At 37.6% G+C, this 21,080-nt stretch overlaps 1 protein-coding gene across 1 annotated transcript in view; it reads right to left on the bottom strand.

Moving 5' to 3' along the window:
- Positions 1-13,329, bottom strand: part of arid1ab (AT-rich interactive domain 1Ab) — a 90,736-nt gene extending 77,407 nt beyond the window's left edge. The window contains exon 1 of the mRNA XM_079878708.1: positions 12,346-13,329. Coding sequence (XP_079734834.1) covers positions 12,346-13,230 — 885 coding nt within the window. The 5' untranslated portion in view covers positions 13,231-13,329. The remainder of the gene's footprint in view (positions 1-12,345) is intronic.
- Positions 13,330-21,080: the final 7,751 nt, after the last annotated feature.

The raw sequence follows: 21,080 nt of genomic DNA, 5'->3' as shown, positions 1-21,080 counted from the left end.
ACCTATGTAATGTAGGCTATAGAAGAAACAATAAAGGAGCTAACTAAACAGAATCTGAGGAAGCCCCTATCTTTTTCCACTTACAAAAAAAAAAAAAAAAAAAAAAAACGGAACTAGGCACCTTTTGCAACAGAGATTATTAAATCAAACAACAATATTGTTGATGATAAATTCAAAGTAAAAAAATATTTTCAAAACGCTATAAATCCATAAATTTTTTCCCCAAAACGCTATAAATCCATCCACCCCCCCCCCCCCCCCACCCCCCAAATAAAAATTTATGGTTTGTCTTTTAAAAAAATTCTTTTGTCTTTTATTTTTCGTGTTTGCATTTATGAGGAAAAAACAATATTACATGTCAGTTCTCCATTATGGACGCGAGTGCTCTGAAAGCGGCAAAAAGACTAAAGACTTTCAAACTTTCACAGAGACCTCAAAAAAAGCCAGAACAAAAGCCAAAACAACCAAACAAAAACCACAACAAAAAGCACAAAGCCTTTCTTTAAGACGAATTTCGTTTTGTATTAATTGTATCTTAATTTTAATATTTTTTTCATTAACCAATTTCCTGGATTAATACATTAAAATTAAATATAAATATAGGCTAGCAATCACAACATAAGGCGCCGTGCTTGAACTGGAGATTATATCATCATGAACCGAACCGTAGCCTACTCGCCTCACAGGCCTAAAAAATGTGAAATATATTTACAGAAAGCTGGTTCTAAACAAAACCATCCAAAACAAAATAAAACTATGTAGCCTAATAAATGTGCATTTCTCTGTTGCGTTCACAGCCTACTGCGAAGATCGCGAGTCAATATAGCCTATCGTCAACTTCATCTTTGCAGCCGACACAGAAATTAATAAACAATTAAAATGTCTTATTGCAATATTTTACATATTCATAATCATTACTTTTGGTGGATCTTTGAGGCAGCTGTTTATGGCGTTTTGGAAAAGAGCTCTTCACGTAACGTTTCACCAAGGCACAGTGGCCCTTCAGCACATAAGAAAAAAAGAAGAGAAAAAGCACCCTTACTAATTACGAAACTTTGATGTGGTTGAACAGGTGAAACAGTCACAAATTCCTCTGCAACTCAAACCTTCTCAGTACGAGTTATGAAGGAAGAGAACAGCATTACAGTTTTCAGCGCGTCCTCCTCTGATTGCTGTGTTCTGACTGAAAAAGTGCGTGCAGGAGCACATGCGCAAACGGTTTGTAAAATGTCTTTTTGTAAAATGACATATGATAAAATAAAAATAAATCATATATCATTTTAAAAACGGTTTTGCGCATGTGCTTCTGCGCGCACTATTTCGAATTTACGTATGAGTTTTTGACGACACGGGACGGGACCATGGGCTGGGCCACTCGGAGGTTGCTTCCGCAAATAGTACTGCCCCTACTGTACATTATTAAAAATCGCTACATATAATTGTTTAGAAGGTTATTGTGTGCGTTATTTGTTTTCTCTTTAACTTCTTTCAGCTCGTTTCATGTTTGGGGGGTCGGATTGTACAAATTATGAAATATTCGATATCCCAATTTTGCATATCGTCCAGACAACAATTTGGATATTATCGTCTAAACGATATATCGCCCACCTCTACAAGCGATATGCAAAGATTAATATAAAGATTAATATAAAGGTTAATAAAACGTTACAATCACTTCAGTTCTTCTGGAGGTGCAGCAGGAATAGTTGGTACCGATCCTTTTTTCAGGAGCAGCTTCTTAGAAAAAACAGCTTTATACTGACCTCGTTTGTAAAGCAGTCTGGTGAAATGATTTGCGCAAACATGAAAGCATTGACGATGATCGTGGGGAATATTCCCTTCGAAAACAAACTCAGCCACTGCGTCTTCAGCGGTTCGGATTTAGGAACATCAAAATGACTGCTGTGTTCGTTATTACACCCAAGAATAGAACACCACGATCGCTTAGACGCCATTCTGCTCATAGACAGTGCTCCAACGTTTCAACTAGGGCCGCAACGACACGACGTCATCGATTACGTCGACTATGAAAATACGTCGACACGCATGAAATGCGTCGACGCGTCACATTAATTATTTACGTTTAAATATCGAGTAATGGCGGTTAGTTAAAAATAAAGCTTAAAATGCTTCCTTCGCATATTTCATAATAAAATGACAATTACCCTTTCTGAATTTTTTTTTTTTTTTGTCATCATTCATAGATTTCATGTTAAAATAATATACAGATGCACTACCCTCTTCAAAATACAGCTGATAAATTGTTGTACTTATTTATTGTAAAGTTTGCCAATGGATAAATCAGCTAATCCCAAAAATAATCATTAGATTAATCGGAAAATAATCGTTAGATTAGTCGACGAATCGAAGAAATAGTCGATAGATTAATCGACAACAAATATAATCGTTAGATGCAGCATTAGTTTCAACAATGACCGCGCCGGTCCACGCGGACTATGATTAACAGCTCGCTCACGAGCGAGGGCGGGTCTGTGTTGAAACACTGCTGTCAATCAACAATCATGGGAGGGGCGTCGATTTTGTGACGTCACAAAATCGAACGGCTTGATTTGAGAAAGGGGAAAACATATAAGATGATTAAAAAAAAAAACACTGGATGGATTTTTATCATTTTATGATGGTTGTGTACAGGCACTGCCAACACACATTTCAGTACAACCAACTTGTAGAAGTGCATATACCATTATATGACCCCTTTAAAAAGGCACAGGCCTGAGGACAAAGTTATGCTATTACAGGGATTCGCTAGTTTATTGTCAGGTCATCATGACAACAACAGGTTTGTTTAGCGGCACCTGTCCTTTGCATATTTCTCAGATACAGTTGGATTGTGGGCATGCAAATCCTTAGGCCGATGTTTATATGGATGGAAAGACTTTGTAACTCCAACATAATGCATACCGCAAAAATATCCACGACAAAAAAACATTTTAACGGCCACTCAAGAGTGTGTTTTCCAACAGGGAGTCAAAAATCCTACAGATTATTTGTATAGGCGTTTTGACAGTTCACTCAAAACAAGAGTGTGGGCCGAGAATGACATTCAGCACTGACAGACGACAAATAAAAAAGCAGTAAAAGCCACTTGAGCCATATACAAGTACAGTTAAGTGCTCAATAGCAGTAAAAATATTTTGGATTGTAATTCAAACAACTAGCCTACAGTATTCAAGCATGCATTATTTCGATTTGACCCAAAAAGCAAACGGGCAAATAAGGGTATGAAACCACATTTCTCACTGAAGTTGTGGTCTGATATCACTAGGGATTAGTGTGATTTATGTGGCAGACTCTAGAAGCCCGTAAAAGGTTAATGGCGTTCGGTTCTCCACACAACACACACATATATGTGTCATGTAAATGAAGCCTGCAGACTCCAGGACCATAAGTTTGAAGAAGGAAATTACTATGCTAATCTGCTACATTTTAAAAGTAAATGTCAAAAGAAAATACATTACCCTCACATTTCCAAACAGCCCTGTGGAACTGCTTAAATGTGACATTTCCCCAATCACAGAGGAGAAAGGGAACACCTCATCATCAACGGTATGCTATGGCAAATGATTAGTACACCATTTCAAGCAATTGATTGTGCCAAGGTGGCTCTAAGACAGGCGCCCAAGCCTATTTCTCATTGTACGAACATGCAGAACTTCCAAAGAAGAAGAAAGGAAGGGAAAGAGAAAAAAAAAAAAAAAAAAAGTATCGTATCGAAATCGTGATAAATTTTATGCTGATAACGATAAGCTCATAAGGACATGTTTTACTTGATATGGATTAGTCTCACAGCCTATCACACAGTGAAAATAAAAGTGACAACAGCCAGTCAGTGCATGAACTGTGAATTAAGTGATTTCTGCATGTGTCTGTTTGAATGAACGGCGTCGTTTCATCTGATACACAAACACACACGAGTTCAGTGTTTTCAGCATCTGCCACTTGCTGCTTTGAGAGTAAATTCACAAGCTTTCGGTTTCTTTTGAGAAAAACTACCATCAAACACACTGAAATTGAAAATAAAACTGAAAGATCTTTACGACATACCGTCCTTCCAACATGTCATTTATGTTAACCATACCACCAAACCTGCCGTATCCCACCTCAATAGCAGCAGAAGTGTTTTGCAATACAACACAATAAGTACATTAAACCTAACAATTATTTATTAGTAATAATTCATCATTGAAGGTAAATGTCATTATGTGACTACACATTAATTCTGTAAGATTTTACATGTACTAGACAAGTTCTGCTTTAAGAACGAATAGTGAAGAAAAAAGTAGAGTTAGTTACAAACTAACTAGTACTACTAAGCCTATAGTCTGGAATTTATGTTCCAGTTTAAGTAAGAACTTACGAATGACGAATGGCTGGTGCAACTCTACCCAGCTCATTAGTAGAGGTACGAGACTTGCACAGGAAGACATCCAAAATGTGCAGAGCAGGCATCCTCCAGGACCAGGACTGAGATCCACTGAGTTGGCACTGTAAAAACTCCCATAATAATATGTCTAGTCGGGGTCAAGTGAAGCCAGCGTAAATTAGACTGATTAATCAACTATTCGTTCAGTCAATCCAGTGACTAGTTGACATTGCACTGTTGCACATGCCTACCGCATGTTTGCATCTTAAATGTATGCTTGCTTTCAAAAATCACTTTACATACTTCCCAATCACCAGCACAGTCGGATACGTCTAGTGTATAGGGGCATGCAAACTGGCATAAAGTGTGAGCAAGTATAAAATAAAATAAAAGAAAGAAAGAGAGAGAGAGAGAAACATGAGGAATGGATGTGATGTGCAGAACAGTTTGAGGGCTACATGAGTGCTTTTGCGTGGGTAAAGCAAGCGTACAAGAGGCCAATTTGTGCAGAGTTTGGTCAACCTAAACAGTCCTGAAAAGATAGACGGATCGCTGGTGGTGCATGAAGCATGAGCCGGTCAGAGTGCTTCTCCCAGCGTCCGCTAACATGTGCATGCTCACACACCCACCCACATTCACAGGCGCACAGCTGTCACCGGCAGGCAGCAAAGGATCATTCACAAAAACACCCCCCTCCCGGCTCTGTTTCCCTAAGTATCTGTGACACACACACACACTCACTCACAGTGAGGCAGCATGTGGAGATTCATTACTCAGCAGTGCAGACAGTGTGCTGTGGCAGCAACAGTTCACTCATTACCCCGCAGGCAACTGAGACCATGCCCTTCATTCGGAGGATGCTGGGATAGGATTCTCCCTCTTAAACAGAAACTCTTTGCTCTCAGGGCAGTCTGATGGGTCAATGCCAAGGTCTGGGTCAGAAAGGCTAGTCTTAGAACAGTTCAAAGGACATCCAGTTAATATTCAAATAAACCTGTATGCTTCATGGTAAACCAAAAGCATCCTTTGGAGAATATTGGACCACCATGCAAAAATAAATCATTCAGTATATGGTTGTCAAAAGTACCGGTCCCAGTGCCAAGTCGATACTTAAATTGTTAAAAGGTAACGGTACCAGCCTTTCTGCAGCACTGGGTCAATTCGGTACCCGCTGTTGGCCGGCTGCTTTCAAACAAGGGATGTCAATTTGAACAAATTCCCATGATCGATTGTCGTTTAAATTAACAATCAACTAATCGATTAATCGTTAGCCGTAACACTGCATTATGAGTCTGCTGCAGTGGCATATGGCCAACAGCATGACAGGGTGTGCAAATACTGCACAAAACGCTATGTTCCTCACCAAATGAATGAGAATGGTTTTAATCTAAATAAGGGATAGTAGGATTGTAAAATGTTTCAATGTGATTGATCATTTATAAATTAATTATTTAATAATCAAATATAACGACTAATGAAAAGTGTCACCAACGCCTCAGATTCGTGCTTGGAATATGTGACTGTTGTGGACGTGCTCTTCCTGGAACAACGCGCTGAAAATGGCAACTAAACGCAATGAATTCACAACAATTTAATAAAACAGTATTCTCATGTTATGTAATATGACAGTCCTAATCATAGTTATTATTAACCGTGCATTGCTGTTTGAGCTGCGCGCTGAATGAATACCGAAACTGGAGCACTTTGCTAGCGCGTTATTTAACTCAAAGAATCGCATCCTATATGAGATTAATCAGATATATACAAAATAAACATAATATTACAAATGATATCTGCACAAAATGAAGCGAATGCACAAGTGAACTTGAACTAAGTTACGTGCCATTCAGAATGACTCATGTTGTGGACGCACTATTTCTGGAGCAACGCGACTATGGCAACTAAACCCAAATAAATCAATATTTTATCACAATATTGTTCTCTTTATAATGTTATGTAATATGACAGTCCAATAGTCATTATTAGTCGTGCATTGCCATTTGAGCTGCACGCGCTGAAACTGAAGAGGATCACCGTAAGCTTTACTACATTAATTCTTAACCAAATGCATCCTATATGAGATAAATCAGATATAGATAGGCCTACACAAAATAAACACAACATTACAACTTACATTTGCACAAAACAAAAGGCTGCGAATGCACACGCAAACTTATAGTCATGATGGAGGTGTAAAATGGTCCCAAACATAACTCCGACGTGCTCGCTATACAAGTTTTGCGGTTGAGCAGCACGCACGCGCATGAACCTGCTTAATCGATGATCGATAAGTTTTATCGATTAAATGTATTATCGACAATTAATCGATCGTTGATTAATCGTTAACATCCCTATTTCAAACGTTGCCGTGCTTATTTGTGTGGGCGCTCGTTGAATAGCATCAAATGTTTCTATTTACAACGTTTTTTGCAGCGTTGATTGCAACCAATCCGAGACAGTTTTGTTTAGCATGTGAATGCAATGGCCAATCAGAGGCATTTAAGTTCGTTCGGCATGCTTTCGTGCATCATTTTGTTATAACTAACAAAGTATAAACATTGTTAGTTTTGTTAGCCTATAACTAACAAAGTATAAATAAGGGATCCAATGTGCAGTATAAACAGATTGTTTATTATAACACCAGTTTTCACTCGCACAGCAGCTGAACTGAAGTCATATCAGCTTCATTGATTATAAAGGGAGTGCTCTTTCCTCGCTTTCTCTTTAACCCATACATTATTTGAATAAAAGTTTTATTTTTCATGCTGCCAAGTACACACCAAAAAGTTTGGGGAGTGAAAACCTTTTTAAAATGTGGGTTTGAATCAGAAATTTTGATGTTTGACAATGGACAGAACAAAAAAATATGATGTGTCAAAATAGATCTGTGCATTAAGTCTTAAAGTATGCTCAGGGTTTTTCCTGTAACCTAAATATGTTGGCAACAGCCCAAAAATGAATCTTTGTCTTACCAAAGATTAATTTTATCATGTAAATGTGGCGATACCTGCCGTTCTGCATAGCCGGATGCTTTAAAACGCTCATGTGAGTGTTTTTTTTTTACCAACTTTTCAAATCAGTCACTCATTGACTTTTTACAGATAACATAAATGTTTTATGATGTGTTCTGACATTGATTATTTTTTATATTCATGAATAAATAGGATACGTTAATATTACAAACTATTTCTTTGCATCTACTTTGGATTTATTGTCAGTACTGGCCTCGCAGTTCACATGGGTAGGGTACTTTCTACTGTGTCTGTGGCTGTGTTCATCCGTTATCCCCAAAGACCATTTTTGTCCCAGGAAAGATTTAACTGAAGAATATTTGAAGGCAACTTGCTAATGTTTTAATGTATTTACTTATAATCATTAATAGTATTAAAAAAAATCATTAATTTCATTCATTCAGTTTTTTTTTTTTCAGTAAAAACATATTACATGTTTTAAAAAAACATTAAAACAAAATGGTTACTATAGTGTTAGCTATGGTAATGAAATCAGTACCCAGAACTCAGGGTGGGCAACGAACAAATTCTTATTTCACGATATAAAAAATTGTATTCGATATTACGATATAGTAATTTTATGTTAATTTATCTCATTTGTTCTATTAAAAATAAGAAAAAAGTAGCAAATTACAAACAATAGGACAAACAATATAAAAAAGACTTAAACCTTTTTTATCAGGTACAATGTTTATTTAACAGTTAGAATTAGTACAGAAATGTAACAAATGTAAAAAATAAAATATTGCAGTCTTCACTGTGTGAATTCAATATACATTTATTCGTAGCTGAAACAAGTCATTTAGAGCATTAAGTTATTTTCTCTTTTCTTTGATTAACATTAATAATGCAGAGTAGCAACTAGCAAGTATATTTCGCTACTGTCACTAAGACCAAACGCACAGGTCCATTATACTGTTACTGACACGCATCCGGTTTACACCCAAATGATTACCTTTACATGAGACATAACCGGCTGTGTTTACATGAATACTCCACACATTTTGACATAATTATGTGTGCATTTGACCAATCAAGCGCAATAAGTGGTGAAAGAGATCTGGATTCACGATCGCATATTGTGCGCCAGCTTGCGCTGTGTGTCATTCAGCAAGAGCACCGCACCAGGATCCTTTTCATGATATATTGCGTTTATAACTCTTTGTAACATCAGGCATGCTCAATATTCTCATTCACGCATTCCATCACTCTGAACTGTCAATAGTGCTATTTATTTAAATACTGTGATGTACACGATATAGCAAAATCTCTAACGAGACATTTTATACCGTGGTAATGATATCATCATACCACCCAGCCCTACCAAGAACCGTGAAATTTGACTGGTACTGGCACCGACTACTGAAATTTGGTACTGTGACAACCCTAGTACCATGTTGATAGCAGAGATTAATTTCCATTTATCTATTCAGACTGTACATTTCCATTAATAAATTAGAGAAACTGTCAAGAATCCACATTAATCACTTAAAATATTAACAGAAGTCTCTGAAAAAAAATAATATTACATTTATTAATAATTTATCTAATCTGCAATATTGGTGTATATATGGTCAAATTAATAAATAGTGTTAAATTAATAAAATAAAAAAACGAAATATTGCTTTTTTTGTAAATCTACTTTTCATCAATAGCTTTTCAGTCAACACAATGGTGCATGAAAATAAAAAAAATTTACACTTTAAGTAATTGGGGGGAAAACATAGTATTTTCAATTTTTTTTTTTTTTTTTTTTTTTAAGAAAAGAGAAGCGTCATCTACAGCAAATCTGAATAGTTTCCAGTTTTTGTATTCAAGTAGGCTAATATTTGCCAAACACAGATATTTATTCCATATTTAATGGCTTTAAAAGAAAATTGTTCATGGCTTCCTCTCAAGCTTTTACTCATTTTATCTTTGAGATACATATAGCCTATCTCTCGGCTAATTAATACTGATTAGTGCGCTTTGACACTCAACTAACTTACAATTCTGCTATTTGTACACAAAAAAAAGTCCCACTTTAATATTAGCACAGATATATGCATGCCACGGCTAGTTGCTTTTGAAAATGACACACCATCATCAAGTTCAAGTCGCCCATTGCATCATTCATGCAAATCTGCAGTCTGAAAATCTTTAACATCACACAATTTATCTGGCTAGACCACAAATTAGAACTTTAAATACACAAATCTATGCAGAAATGAAGTACTCTATGTAAAAAGGTTATGCACATCTGTATCTAACTACTGTAGGTCCAAAAATGTCCAGCACCTACAGAACTCCACAGAGAAGCCTATTCAATTTTCAATTTCAACATATTAAATATTCATTACATAAATATTATAAAATATCTATTCATTTAACAATGTCTTCAGCTGCCTACGCAAAAGTTGCTCACAAAAGAAATGTTCAAATCTTAATACTATACAGTGTGTACAATCAAACTCAGAAATAAGTTTGTGCATTCATGAGTGACATCTACACTAAATCACCTGTTGTTCATCTAAAATGAGGCAATGTCGCTTCATCCGGCACAAGCGCTGATTAACAGAAAGAATCACCACAAAACTCTCATCTGAAAATTAAAACACTCTAGAGGAGGACATACTATTTAATTTAAGAAAAATATTAGGCCTATTGTCTTCCCATCAAGGTTATGGCATAGTAGACAGACTAAAAAGATATTTGTTGCATTGGCTGAGGGTCTTAAAACACTTCACTTCCACAGAAAATAGGCTACACGATCAACTCTTTAAACATTATTTTCTTATTCAAAAACAAGAATCTCAGAACAGCATAAATGTCTGAGGGTTCAAGAAAGGTGTGAGCCTGAGAAAGAGAGTTTGACAATGAGGACAGGATTCATTATAACAGCAGTGACACTTGGCTAACACCTACACTGCTTGTAAACACAGACACACATTGAGTCTGAACAAGCATGCTACTTTCAATATTACCTGGACTGGGATCAGTGACACACTGTATATAGTAGGAAAGCTTCCACCTAATGCATCTAATGAGTTGCAACCTGAAGTTTAAACAAGAAACCTGGATGCAAATAAACATCCCTGTAACCTCACAACATGGTTTTCAAGTTATGAGATAATTCTGCATATTACAAATACTAATCTGTAATAATAATACACTGCTAATGAACATTTCACGACATGCAAAGAAAAATAGTATGCATGAAAGAAGTTAACATCAAAATGCATGTCATTTAGAAGAATTAAGTTTCATATCAAAAGAGATTCAGATAGGCAATCAAGATTCTTAAATGAACAAAGAATTGAGACCTTGTGATGTTACAAATATTCTCATAAAAATACCACAATCTGTTTAGTATCGCAAAAAAAAAGTGCCTAAACAAATAAGTTAGAAGCATTCTAAATATCAGAAAACCTGGATCCAAATGCCAAAAGCTCATAATGTAACCTAGTAAATGACATTCATTAAGATATGCATAAGATATGCCTTTTTATGAAATGCAAATACCTCTTAACATTGGACATTGCAGACCCTGCAAACCACTGAATCACTAAAATGTGCTCTACATTGCACACATTTTAAAGCAAAGTTGCAAAATCCCTTAATCATGATTGTTAAAAACAAAGCAGATTTGTGCATGAATGACCCGTTTATGAAATGCTACATAAATGAAATACCAGTAATCAGATTCTCCTGTTTCAATGCAAAAGTGACTCAACATGAAAAAAAGTATCATTAATCATAAAGTTGCATACATTTAAAACATGAAAACGCTTTAAAAGGCGCCCATGCACACAGTGAGTGTAAGTAGAGCAGCTCTTCGGCGAGGCTCTTTGCTGCATTAGGTGCAATTATAAATGGCCAGGCGCAGGAGAAGAGGCAGCCAATCAGATTTGAGCTCGCGTGTCAACCTAAGACCAACTGTCTTCTGCCTTTGACAGAAGGATTTTACCTCCATAATTCAAATCCCAAAGCAAAGCAGCCCGCTGCACTTACTCACATCACTCAGCCTGTTTACACACACGTACAGCCCAAAAAAACGCCTCAAAACACTCCCAAACGCGACGCGTTTCAAATCAAACCGATCTTAACTGTTAATGCGGCGTTAATGTTCACTTTTACCCCACGAACTGTGATATATTCGGGCTGAAAATGTGTTTAGCATCGGTTTTTAACTAGCAGTTACTATGATAGTCTGGGGGCTAATGAACGAGCCGTTAACAAACTTGAATATCTTAACAGAATAAACCAAACCAACCACCTTTATTCAAAAACGTTCAAAACTTTCCCGACAAAACTATTAGCAGATCATGTGAATCTTGGCTTACACGAAGCTGGACTTTTTGCTGCATGCACGCAGCGAGCCCTGCCTCAAAAATTAGCATTACTTCAATTTCAGCATGCAAACTCGAGCCCCCATCAGCCCTGTCCGAGCTCTGGACATCTGTCTCGCACAACCAGCCCAAAACTAGTCAACAAGGGACAGAAATACAGTACAATAAAAGCTGCTTACATGGACTGAGTTCGCTGGAAAAACAGAGGCAGCCATTTTAGAGCAGACTGAAGTTGTGTCCCAAATGTCATACTATACACTATGCGTTTACACTATGTACTCAACCGTCTATTGTATGAATTTTATTCGGTTATTTTGTCATGCAGTAGTCTGAAAGTCCCCCCCACCTCCGCTAAGTACGGAAAGCTGCGACCGTTGGGTGCATGAGGTGTCCAGCGTTCCACACTTCATTATTTTCGGTGAAATGAGTACATCATCCGGGTATTTAAAATGCACTTGTTCTTTTTAGATTTTTCAGTGAACACTATTCGCACTGTTTATATAATACAAAACGGCACACATAGTGTCTACGTACGCGAATTGGGATGCACCTCGGAAGAAACAATAGCAGACTCTCATACCGAAGCACACAGCTCTAGCCAAGCGAGTTAAGCAAAGTTTACCTGGGTCCTGTTGAGGGCTTGTCCAGTGCTTCCCGGGCTCATTGGAGGAGGGTGATGGCTTCTTTGTTGCCAGGCCGGATGGCCGCCACCGTACTGATTACTGATGTCCCCCGGTCCTTTGGTAGCCCCGTCCTGGCCGCTATACTCATTGGCCGGGTAGTTTTGGTAGCTCCTCGTGGAGCTGGGAGAAGTCAGAAGCTGGTTCAGCGTTGGGGTGGACGTGGGCTGAGGGGTTCCCATGTTATACCTCTGGTTGTTGTAGGAAGCAACAGCAGCAGTAGTAGTTCCTCCTGGCGGCGGTTGCTTGCCTGGCTGCCCCCCGGCCGTCGGCTGCTGGCTGTTTCGCGGGGAATTCATGCCGTAGCCTTGGCCCTGCTGGTACGGAGTCCGGTTTGGGAAGGGGCTGTAGTTGTTGAAGTGGTTCGGGTAGCCGTGTTCGTGCGAATTGGGCGGGTATGAGTCCATCACCGCCGGCCCTGCCATGCCAGGGCTTTGTTGTCCGCCATGTTGATGAAAAGGGGCCCGGTTGTAGTGCTGGTTGTAGCTGTATGGAGGTGGGGGGAAGGCGCCCGTGTGGTGGGGAGCCATGCCGGGGTGGTTGTTTCCTTCGGAATCATTCTGGCTATTGTTATTGTTCACCCTGGACGGGTTCCCGTTGCCGTTCTTCATGTCAGGGTCTCCTCCTGCTCCTCCTCCTCCCCCAGCAGCATTTCCCACATCGGCCCCGTCTTGTAGTTCCTTCTGGCCCGGGGATCCGCCGTCGGAGCGCGGCTCCTTGCTTTCCTGTTGCTTATCTCCGAGCACCGACTCGTCCTGCGGCTCCCGCTCCGGCTTTTTAAGTTCGACGGGCGGGCTAGTGTTGAGAGTGGCGACCTGAGCGGCCATGATCTCTCTCTCTCCCTCTCTTTCACCGCGAGTCACTTTGAATATAAATACAACGCTCTTATAAAGACGTGCCCGTGTCCCGTATCATTCCTTCGACTTTCAGACCGAATTCGGTCTTCTCTCCCGAATGCGACTCGAGTATAAAAAGTTTCTTGGCGAATATAAATAAAGGTCCCGGGAATGAATTTAACCGACACAAATGTGTGTGTGAGTGTGTATGTGAAGGGGGGGCCTCTTACAGAACGAGAGCGCGAGAGAGAAACCGATCAAACCAGCACGAGGCTCCGCGAGACACAGCCATTTTACCGAAGCGCCCGGTCACATGTAAAATGCGTCATGGAGCGCTATGCGGATCCGGAGCGAGAGGGAGAAGTATGTCATCAGGTACTTTCACATAGTTCTGGCTCCAGTTCGTGGAATGAACACAAAATACGTGTGAGCTTTGGGTTTTATTATGAAATAATACATGAAATAGAGATTGTATTGTATTAAATGAATGTAGAGTTGTTGTTGTTGTTGTTGTTGTTTAATTAGGTGGAGTGCAATGAACAATTTAAACTCTTTTAAATATTTTTTTTTCTTAACATCACCATGAAATCCAAATAAATAAATAAAAAATTATGGAATATTGCAGTATTTATTATAAATATAATAAATATATATATATATTATTTTTTTATTATTATTATTATTAATGTGCCCTCATAATCTTTAACCAAAATAATGTAGCCTATCCTCTCTCTTGCAGCAACATCTCTTCTCTTCTCGGATGATGTGTTTACTGGAACACGGGCGGGACAATTCCCCATTGACAAAATCAAGTCTGCCCTACATTATTTCTTCTTGTTGTTGTTTTTTTGTTTTTTTTTACTTTTCTTTTCTTGCAAAACATACAGAGATGACATGTTTATGACATACAACTTTGTATACAGTGTATTAGCACTATGTTCAATGGCATCAGAATACAAATGAGAAAAGAAGAGTTTACATTATTTCTTGTTCAAAAAGACGGTCACTCAGATATACGTCACATTAGGGATCTCAACTTCCGTTTCACACCAATTAAAAAAAAAAAAATGTGCCCATGCAAAACTCAGTGCCACAATGTTAGGGATTCCAGAATGCTATGCAGTTGCCGCCAGTGTGGTTGCTATGCAGTTGCTATGGTGTTGAGTGCTTTGCCGAGGGGTTGCTGGGTGATGGACCCTTTTCACATTTCCGGGGTTATCAGAAGCGGAAGTCATTATAATTGGGTAAACTTCTATAGCGGCGAACGGGAGACGACAGCAAATATAATTTTTGTATTTCCATTTGCTCCAATAGCAAAAGAAAAAAAAATCTTTTCAAAAAGTTTGAGATGGTCCTCACTGCAGAGCATAAAATCCGGGGGGAGGAGTCGGATAAAATCCAACTCCTCCCACCTTACATACCTAAACCTACCAATCTCCACCCCCTGATCCCTAAACCCACCCCTAAACCTACCCATCTCCACCCCTAAACCTACCAATCTCCACCCCTTATATAAGATCCGACTCCTCCCCTCGGATCTTGTGTACTGCATTGAGGTGCTACTGAAAAGTTTCCACGACTTTTCAAAAAAGGGGAAAAAAGAAAGATCGATTATGTTGGTTAGAAGAGAGAAAGGTGTCAAATTTGTCATCATTCTCTTTTATTAGAAACACCTTCGCAGCAGCGTTAATTCGTTTTTACCTTTACTAACAAGGTAATATAACACAATAAATAGCATAATAAATGTGGGTTCCATTGGGTTCTGGCCCACCTCTATGTATTTATGATATTATGTTCTGTCGATGTGCACCAGGTTCCTCTTATAGTATATGGCATTTTCACCCATTTAACGTCTGCAAAGTTATGATCGCTTAGCACACCTTTTCTCAATCCGAATCTCATTCACATCCGTAACACAAAATTGTGTGACTCGCGCACCTATCTCTAAATCTCACCTATCTCTGTAATTTCGGTGCCACTCCTGCCACCAAACAGAATGTTTGAGAATAATGACTGTTTTCAAACAGGTTTCATGAACACTCCTCCCATCAGCCATTGGTCAGCCAAAAGGATTATCCCACCCCAAACTCACGCCATTGGTTGAAGTCATGTTACTGTGTTGGGTTTGTCCTGATACCACTGTTATTTTAGTATTATTTATATAATACTATAATATTTACTCATATCTTGAATTAGCTTCTGTTTTTATTTTATTTTTGTAATTTTCTTATGTTCTTTTGTCATCTTTATTTGTTTATTTACATATTTATTTAGCTTTAATTTATTTTTTATTCAGTTTTAGTAATTTAAGTTGGCCTACTTCAGGTAAATTATTTTATAAATAACATTTATAACACATATAAGCAACATTTCTAATATTAATACTATATACATTTTAAGTACATTTTTCACTTCTTCTAATCTGTTCATTTAATATTTATATTTTAATTTCATTTCATCTTCACAAAAATTATATTTAATAGTTAATACAAATGACATTTAATTTTAGTTAATAACAACATTGCGAGGACCGACAGTGCCACGTTGTTTACATTTTTCAGGGAAATCATACACATCTCACCATATTAAGCTGGAATAGCACAAAGTATTTTAACATAAAACATTTCACACTTTAATGCTTAAATTAAGGGATTGTTCAAATTGTGCTTTGGTGGGCACCGCTAAGAATGGAATAAATACAATTGTACAAAAAACAATACTTTTAACAGTTACATCATATTTACAGAACTATAACATGAAATGTACAACACTATACAAAATATAAACAAGTGTTTAGAACCAAGTGTGTTCTTGCATATTTCAGACAGCAAATGAGAGGGTTTATTGCAGCAGAATTATGTTTGATCTGTGCAGAGGACAGCATGAAATTACAGCCTGTGTGCTAATGTGTATGTGCGCATGTGTTCAGAGAAAGAGAGAGAGAGAGGGATGGAAAGGGAAAGAGGATGGGGGATGGACCGAGAGCAGGAAGTGAAAATGAAAAAAAGTGAAATGCAGCGCAAGCCATTGAGAAAGGGAGAGAAAAAAAACTGCGTAGGCCGCAGCAATCAAATCTGGCACACCAAATTCTACAGCGAAACATGTACTTGGTTTGGTAAAGAGATACCAGAGAGCTTAGAGACAGGCAGGGCAAAGTAAATAACCAAATGGAAACAGCCATGCTCTTTCCCCCACTCAAACACTGCTGCTCTCTCCCCACCCCCTCTCATTCTCTCTGCCTGTCTGCCTCTGCCTCTCTCGCTCTCTCTCTCTCTCCCTCGCTTCTCGCAGCAGCGGCTGGCTCTGTGCTTGCAAAAGCAGCAGAACTTTGCTATCTGGCTGTGGGGGATGGGCAGCAAACACGCACAGCGCCTTCTCGCTACAATGCAGAACCTGCGCCTGCGAAAGACGCCAGGTAGCCTGACCCGTGTCAGTGCTCATAAACAAGTTTGTACTGTTATAAAGTAAAATAGACTCAAAAATCTTTTATAAATGCACATGTTTGTGCGCATGTGTGTGTGTGTGCTTGGTGCGAATGCGCCTGAGTGTGTGTCGAGGTGGAGGAGGGGGGTCAGTCGCTGACTATATCAGCAGAATTGCGAGTGTAGTGCGGCTAGAATGTAGACATGCAGGCAGCAGAGGGGGTTGGGAACTCTCTCCAGCGTTTTTTTGCATTTATAACCAATTTAATGTTTGTTTTAAAGCATTTTTCCAGTTACTCTAGCAAATTACTATAACAATAGGTGCTTAAAAGTCAACATGAAATCAAAATTGACCCTATTTGTTTTCTTAATGTGTGTCCCTGGTCTTGTGCACAATTCATTGGTGCATGTTATTCACAGGGAAAAAGGTGTTTATATTTGTAATCTTTTATCAGAATATATGATTTCCCTTTTCGCATATGGTACGTGGCTATCGGATAATGTTAACCAATAGGAACATGTTTAATTAGGCATTGTTTTAGCATACTTACATGCAGCCAGACTGCTTTCTGTAATGGACAAAAGTCCGACCCTACACTTTTTCTTGGGGAATATCCTGTTTTGCCCATAAATATGTCGAATTATTGTAAAATGGCTTGCAATATCAATTCACATTGGCTTTAAGACTTTTTTTGTTTGTCCTCATATAAAATGAACTATAATGAAGGGGGAAAAGTCATTAAAATACAGATAAAGCATTTTTGCAGCACATAAAATACACACTTTTCCTTGAATGTTTCTGTAACCGTTCTGAAAATGAAGTATGCATAATCGTATTGGATTTGCAATTGTAGTGTAGGCTACTTCAAATATGTAGTCTACTTAAGTGGGTCAAAAGAACACTTATAAGTTTAAATATCTGCATTTAATATAAACTATAATACATACACTTTTTTTTTTTAAATGAAGTTCATGGACATGTTGTTTGCCAATGAACAAAAGAATACAAAAAGAATGAACATGATTAGCAGATAGGCAGTTGTAACGGGAAGATTTAAGTTGAATGCTAAGAATCCAGCACAAAGGCCTTTAGATCCAGGGCTCATTGAATGCCATTGACTTTAGGGGCCACTTTTCTTTGAAACATTTGGCTCTGGCTGCAAGTCCTGGGCTTTCAGACTGAGGGACCAGGTTGTATAGCAACAGAAATGCTTGGCCACCAGCTCTCCCCCACTTGAAAAGAATGAATCAGAGATTTTTCCACCTACATGGATTTCACATTCACTCTCTTAGTCATAGTTGTCAAAGGATAAATGAAGCTTCTGCATAAGTGTCTTTACCTCTAATTTCTGCTGTGAAACCCTTCTAATGAACTCAGATTAAAAGCTTTCTCAAAGTCAGATCACCAGGCCTCTGGCTGTGAGTTCGCCGCATGGGCACCGTGACACAGCCCATCTGTGACAGCCTGTGATCTACGACTGTTTACTCTGTCCCCCTCCACCACCTACCCATGAGTCTGAGCGTGATGCATCACCTGTGGTCCGCTGCCGAGGGCTCTCCCCGGTCTCCGTGATGACGAGCCTGGAACCCATCCAAGAGGAACCTAGGCCAAAAATACACTGTATTTGCAAGATTTACGCCGTTACTTAAATATTAAGCACATACACTCACTGGAATAGTAAGTGGAAGCTATTTATCACAACAACCTGTTGATAAGCTGTGATCATCCACTGATTAGAGTTAAGAGAAGGTCTGTTACCTTAAAATGTATATTTTTCACCTTACATAAATTGTAAGCCAGCATCTTTAACTACAAAGATAATAACATTTAAAATTAATTAAACATTGGGCTAAAGTAAAATGTGTGCACGATGAAATATGAAATCAAGTGGCACAAATGCTGCTAGTGCTTTTCCCAGAACTAACTTCACAATTCTGGGTCACATTTCTTCACATTTCTTAAAGTCCCCCTGTTGTGAAAATCAAGTTTTTAATGTTGTTTATATATTTATGTGGTGTTTTTTTTTTTTTTCTATTTTATTTAAAACAAAACAAAACAGAACAAAACATGACCAGAGAGCAAGAAACAATGTATCAAAAAAAAAAAAAAAAATGAAGACAGATGTAGGCCTGTATAAGATGTCAGTATAAGTGTCCCAATTGCTCCAAAGTTTTTCACATTTGTCCAGTTGTAAAATCCAAATGTGATTTTTTTCCATTTTCCTTATGTCCATAATAAGGTCTACTCCTATTTAGTGTTTTTAATATGCTTGAAGACAAACCATGTGTAAATTCATAAGTCAACACGATTGCTGAGTATTTTCTCCTTAAAACTGCAGTGAACAAAAGACAGTCTCAAAAACGCGGTTTGAAATCGCTGGTGTTTCTGACGTCACAAACTACCTTATAACCAATCAGGTCAAAGTGTGATCGTCAACGAGTGGATCTCTGAGCTGGTGTGAGTGAGTCGAGACGGGGCTAATTTGCATATTCATAGAACCGTGTATCCTAAATGAGGCAAGGGTGTAGAGTAACATTCAAGCTATTTTAAGGCATGAAGAAATTTTTCAATGAAAAAACACTTAAATATGTCATTTTGGATGATCAAAGATGAGTTTAATGGATAAAATGATTGACTACAGGACTTTAAAGATGATTTTTATTGGATGTATGAAGTCAGTTCTAATAAATTTCACACACGTGTCCTATAGTAAAATATACTTCAATGTCATGAATGAATTTGTAATGTCATGTATTATGTTAACTTTAAATGTAATATTGAATAATAAACTACAGTTAAAATCATAATCAAGTACTTTATGTGCTTTAGGATGTTAGTCAACACATCAAAATAAGTGTAATTCCTTAAAGCACAACAAAATATTATTAAAACGATTTAAAATGTACAGTAAATTAAATATTGAATTTGACATTATTACAAAGTGCACTTTTTAAAAGTGTATTAATTGTGTTAAACACACTGTAAAAGTGAACGTGTGGTTGTTGCTGAGGTATTTCTACCAGATTCTACCTAAAATCTACTTTTGTTGTTACCTAATTCAGTCAGGTTTATGTAACATAAAACAAGGGAACACTGTTTTATTTTAATTGAGTTACATTGACCCAATATACAATTTCCAATTAAGCTCAGGATGGACACATTCGACAAATGCACACTGATTGCACCAGACCTATAGAGGGTAGAATAGTCGTGACTCGTGTAGGAACATCTGCTGAAGGACAAAGAAGAAGAAAATGTTTGTTTGGCTGCTCCTTGCTGATTGGTGAATTTTGCTTCAATGAGAAATTGTGATTTGAGGTTATTATACACATTATGTTGCATAAAAGTGAAAATCACAATTGGCATTTTAAAACAAATATACACTCAAATGTAGTGTATATATTTTATATATGCCTCTTCAGTTTAATTAATTATAATGAGCTAAAATAACACAATTTAACATTTTATCACAACTTAAATTAATTGAGTTCAATCCACCTAATTCATTTAAAAGTGAAGTTCACTCAATTAATTTGTATTAAAACTACATGAATAATGTTGATTGACATAACTAAGTGGGCTGCGTTTCCCAAAAGCATAGTAGGCCTAAGTAGATCATAGAACCATTGCCACATACAATCAACTTAGCTCACTCTGCTTTTGAGAAAGACAGCATGCTTTGCAAGGGACTGCATTAGGAGAGTAAATTTAGGGATTAAGTGTTATTTTATGCGTTTTTCAGAAAAGGAAAAGATGTTGGTAGTTTGTTAATGTTTAATGTTCAGTTATGTTGGACATTTAGAGGAGTTTCTGTTATTGAATTTTGTGGTTGGCATTGTGCTGAAGAGTAGTGCTTGTGCTGCTGTGGGCACTCAGTGTATTTTCTTAGGAATTCATTATATACATTGTTTAATGATGAACAACTCTACCTGATTAAAAATTAAGCCTCAGTAAATTAATTTAAAAAATTAAGATAAATCAGCATTTAAAAAAAAAAAGTGGTTTGTAGTAGAACTAAATTATGTTTACCCAACTAAACTGATTTATTATGAATTAACTAAATTAAATTGTGTATAAAATTAAGTAAGGGTAATGAATTCATTTTTGTGAGTGTATTTACATCAAGGTGGAAAATAACTTTCATTGTATAAAATAAAAAGAGTATATCACACTTATTAAGTAATTTTACCCTGCAGGTTATATCTACTGACAGTTATGCTTCAGTAAAACCTTGTTTTATTTTCACGTTGGTTGAATTCAGTCCGTTATAATTTGGTTACACTTTATAATAAGGTTTCATTAGTTAAAGCTGCAGTCCGTAACTTTTTTGGGTTAAAAATTATCCATACATTTTTTGAGCAAGTACATAACCAGCCAGTGTTCAAAACTATCTGCTTGCCTTAGCTCGATCCAAAACG

The sequence above is a fragment of the Squalius cephalus genome (genome assembly GCF_949319135.1).
Source record: "Squalius cephalus genome assembly, chromosome: 8".
Classification (NCBI taxonomy): Eukaryota; Metazoa; Chordata; class Actinopteri; order Cypriniformes; family Leuciscidae; genus Squalius; species Squalius cephalus.
This window is presented reverse-complemented; position numbering and strand designations above follow the sequence as displayed.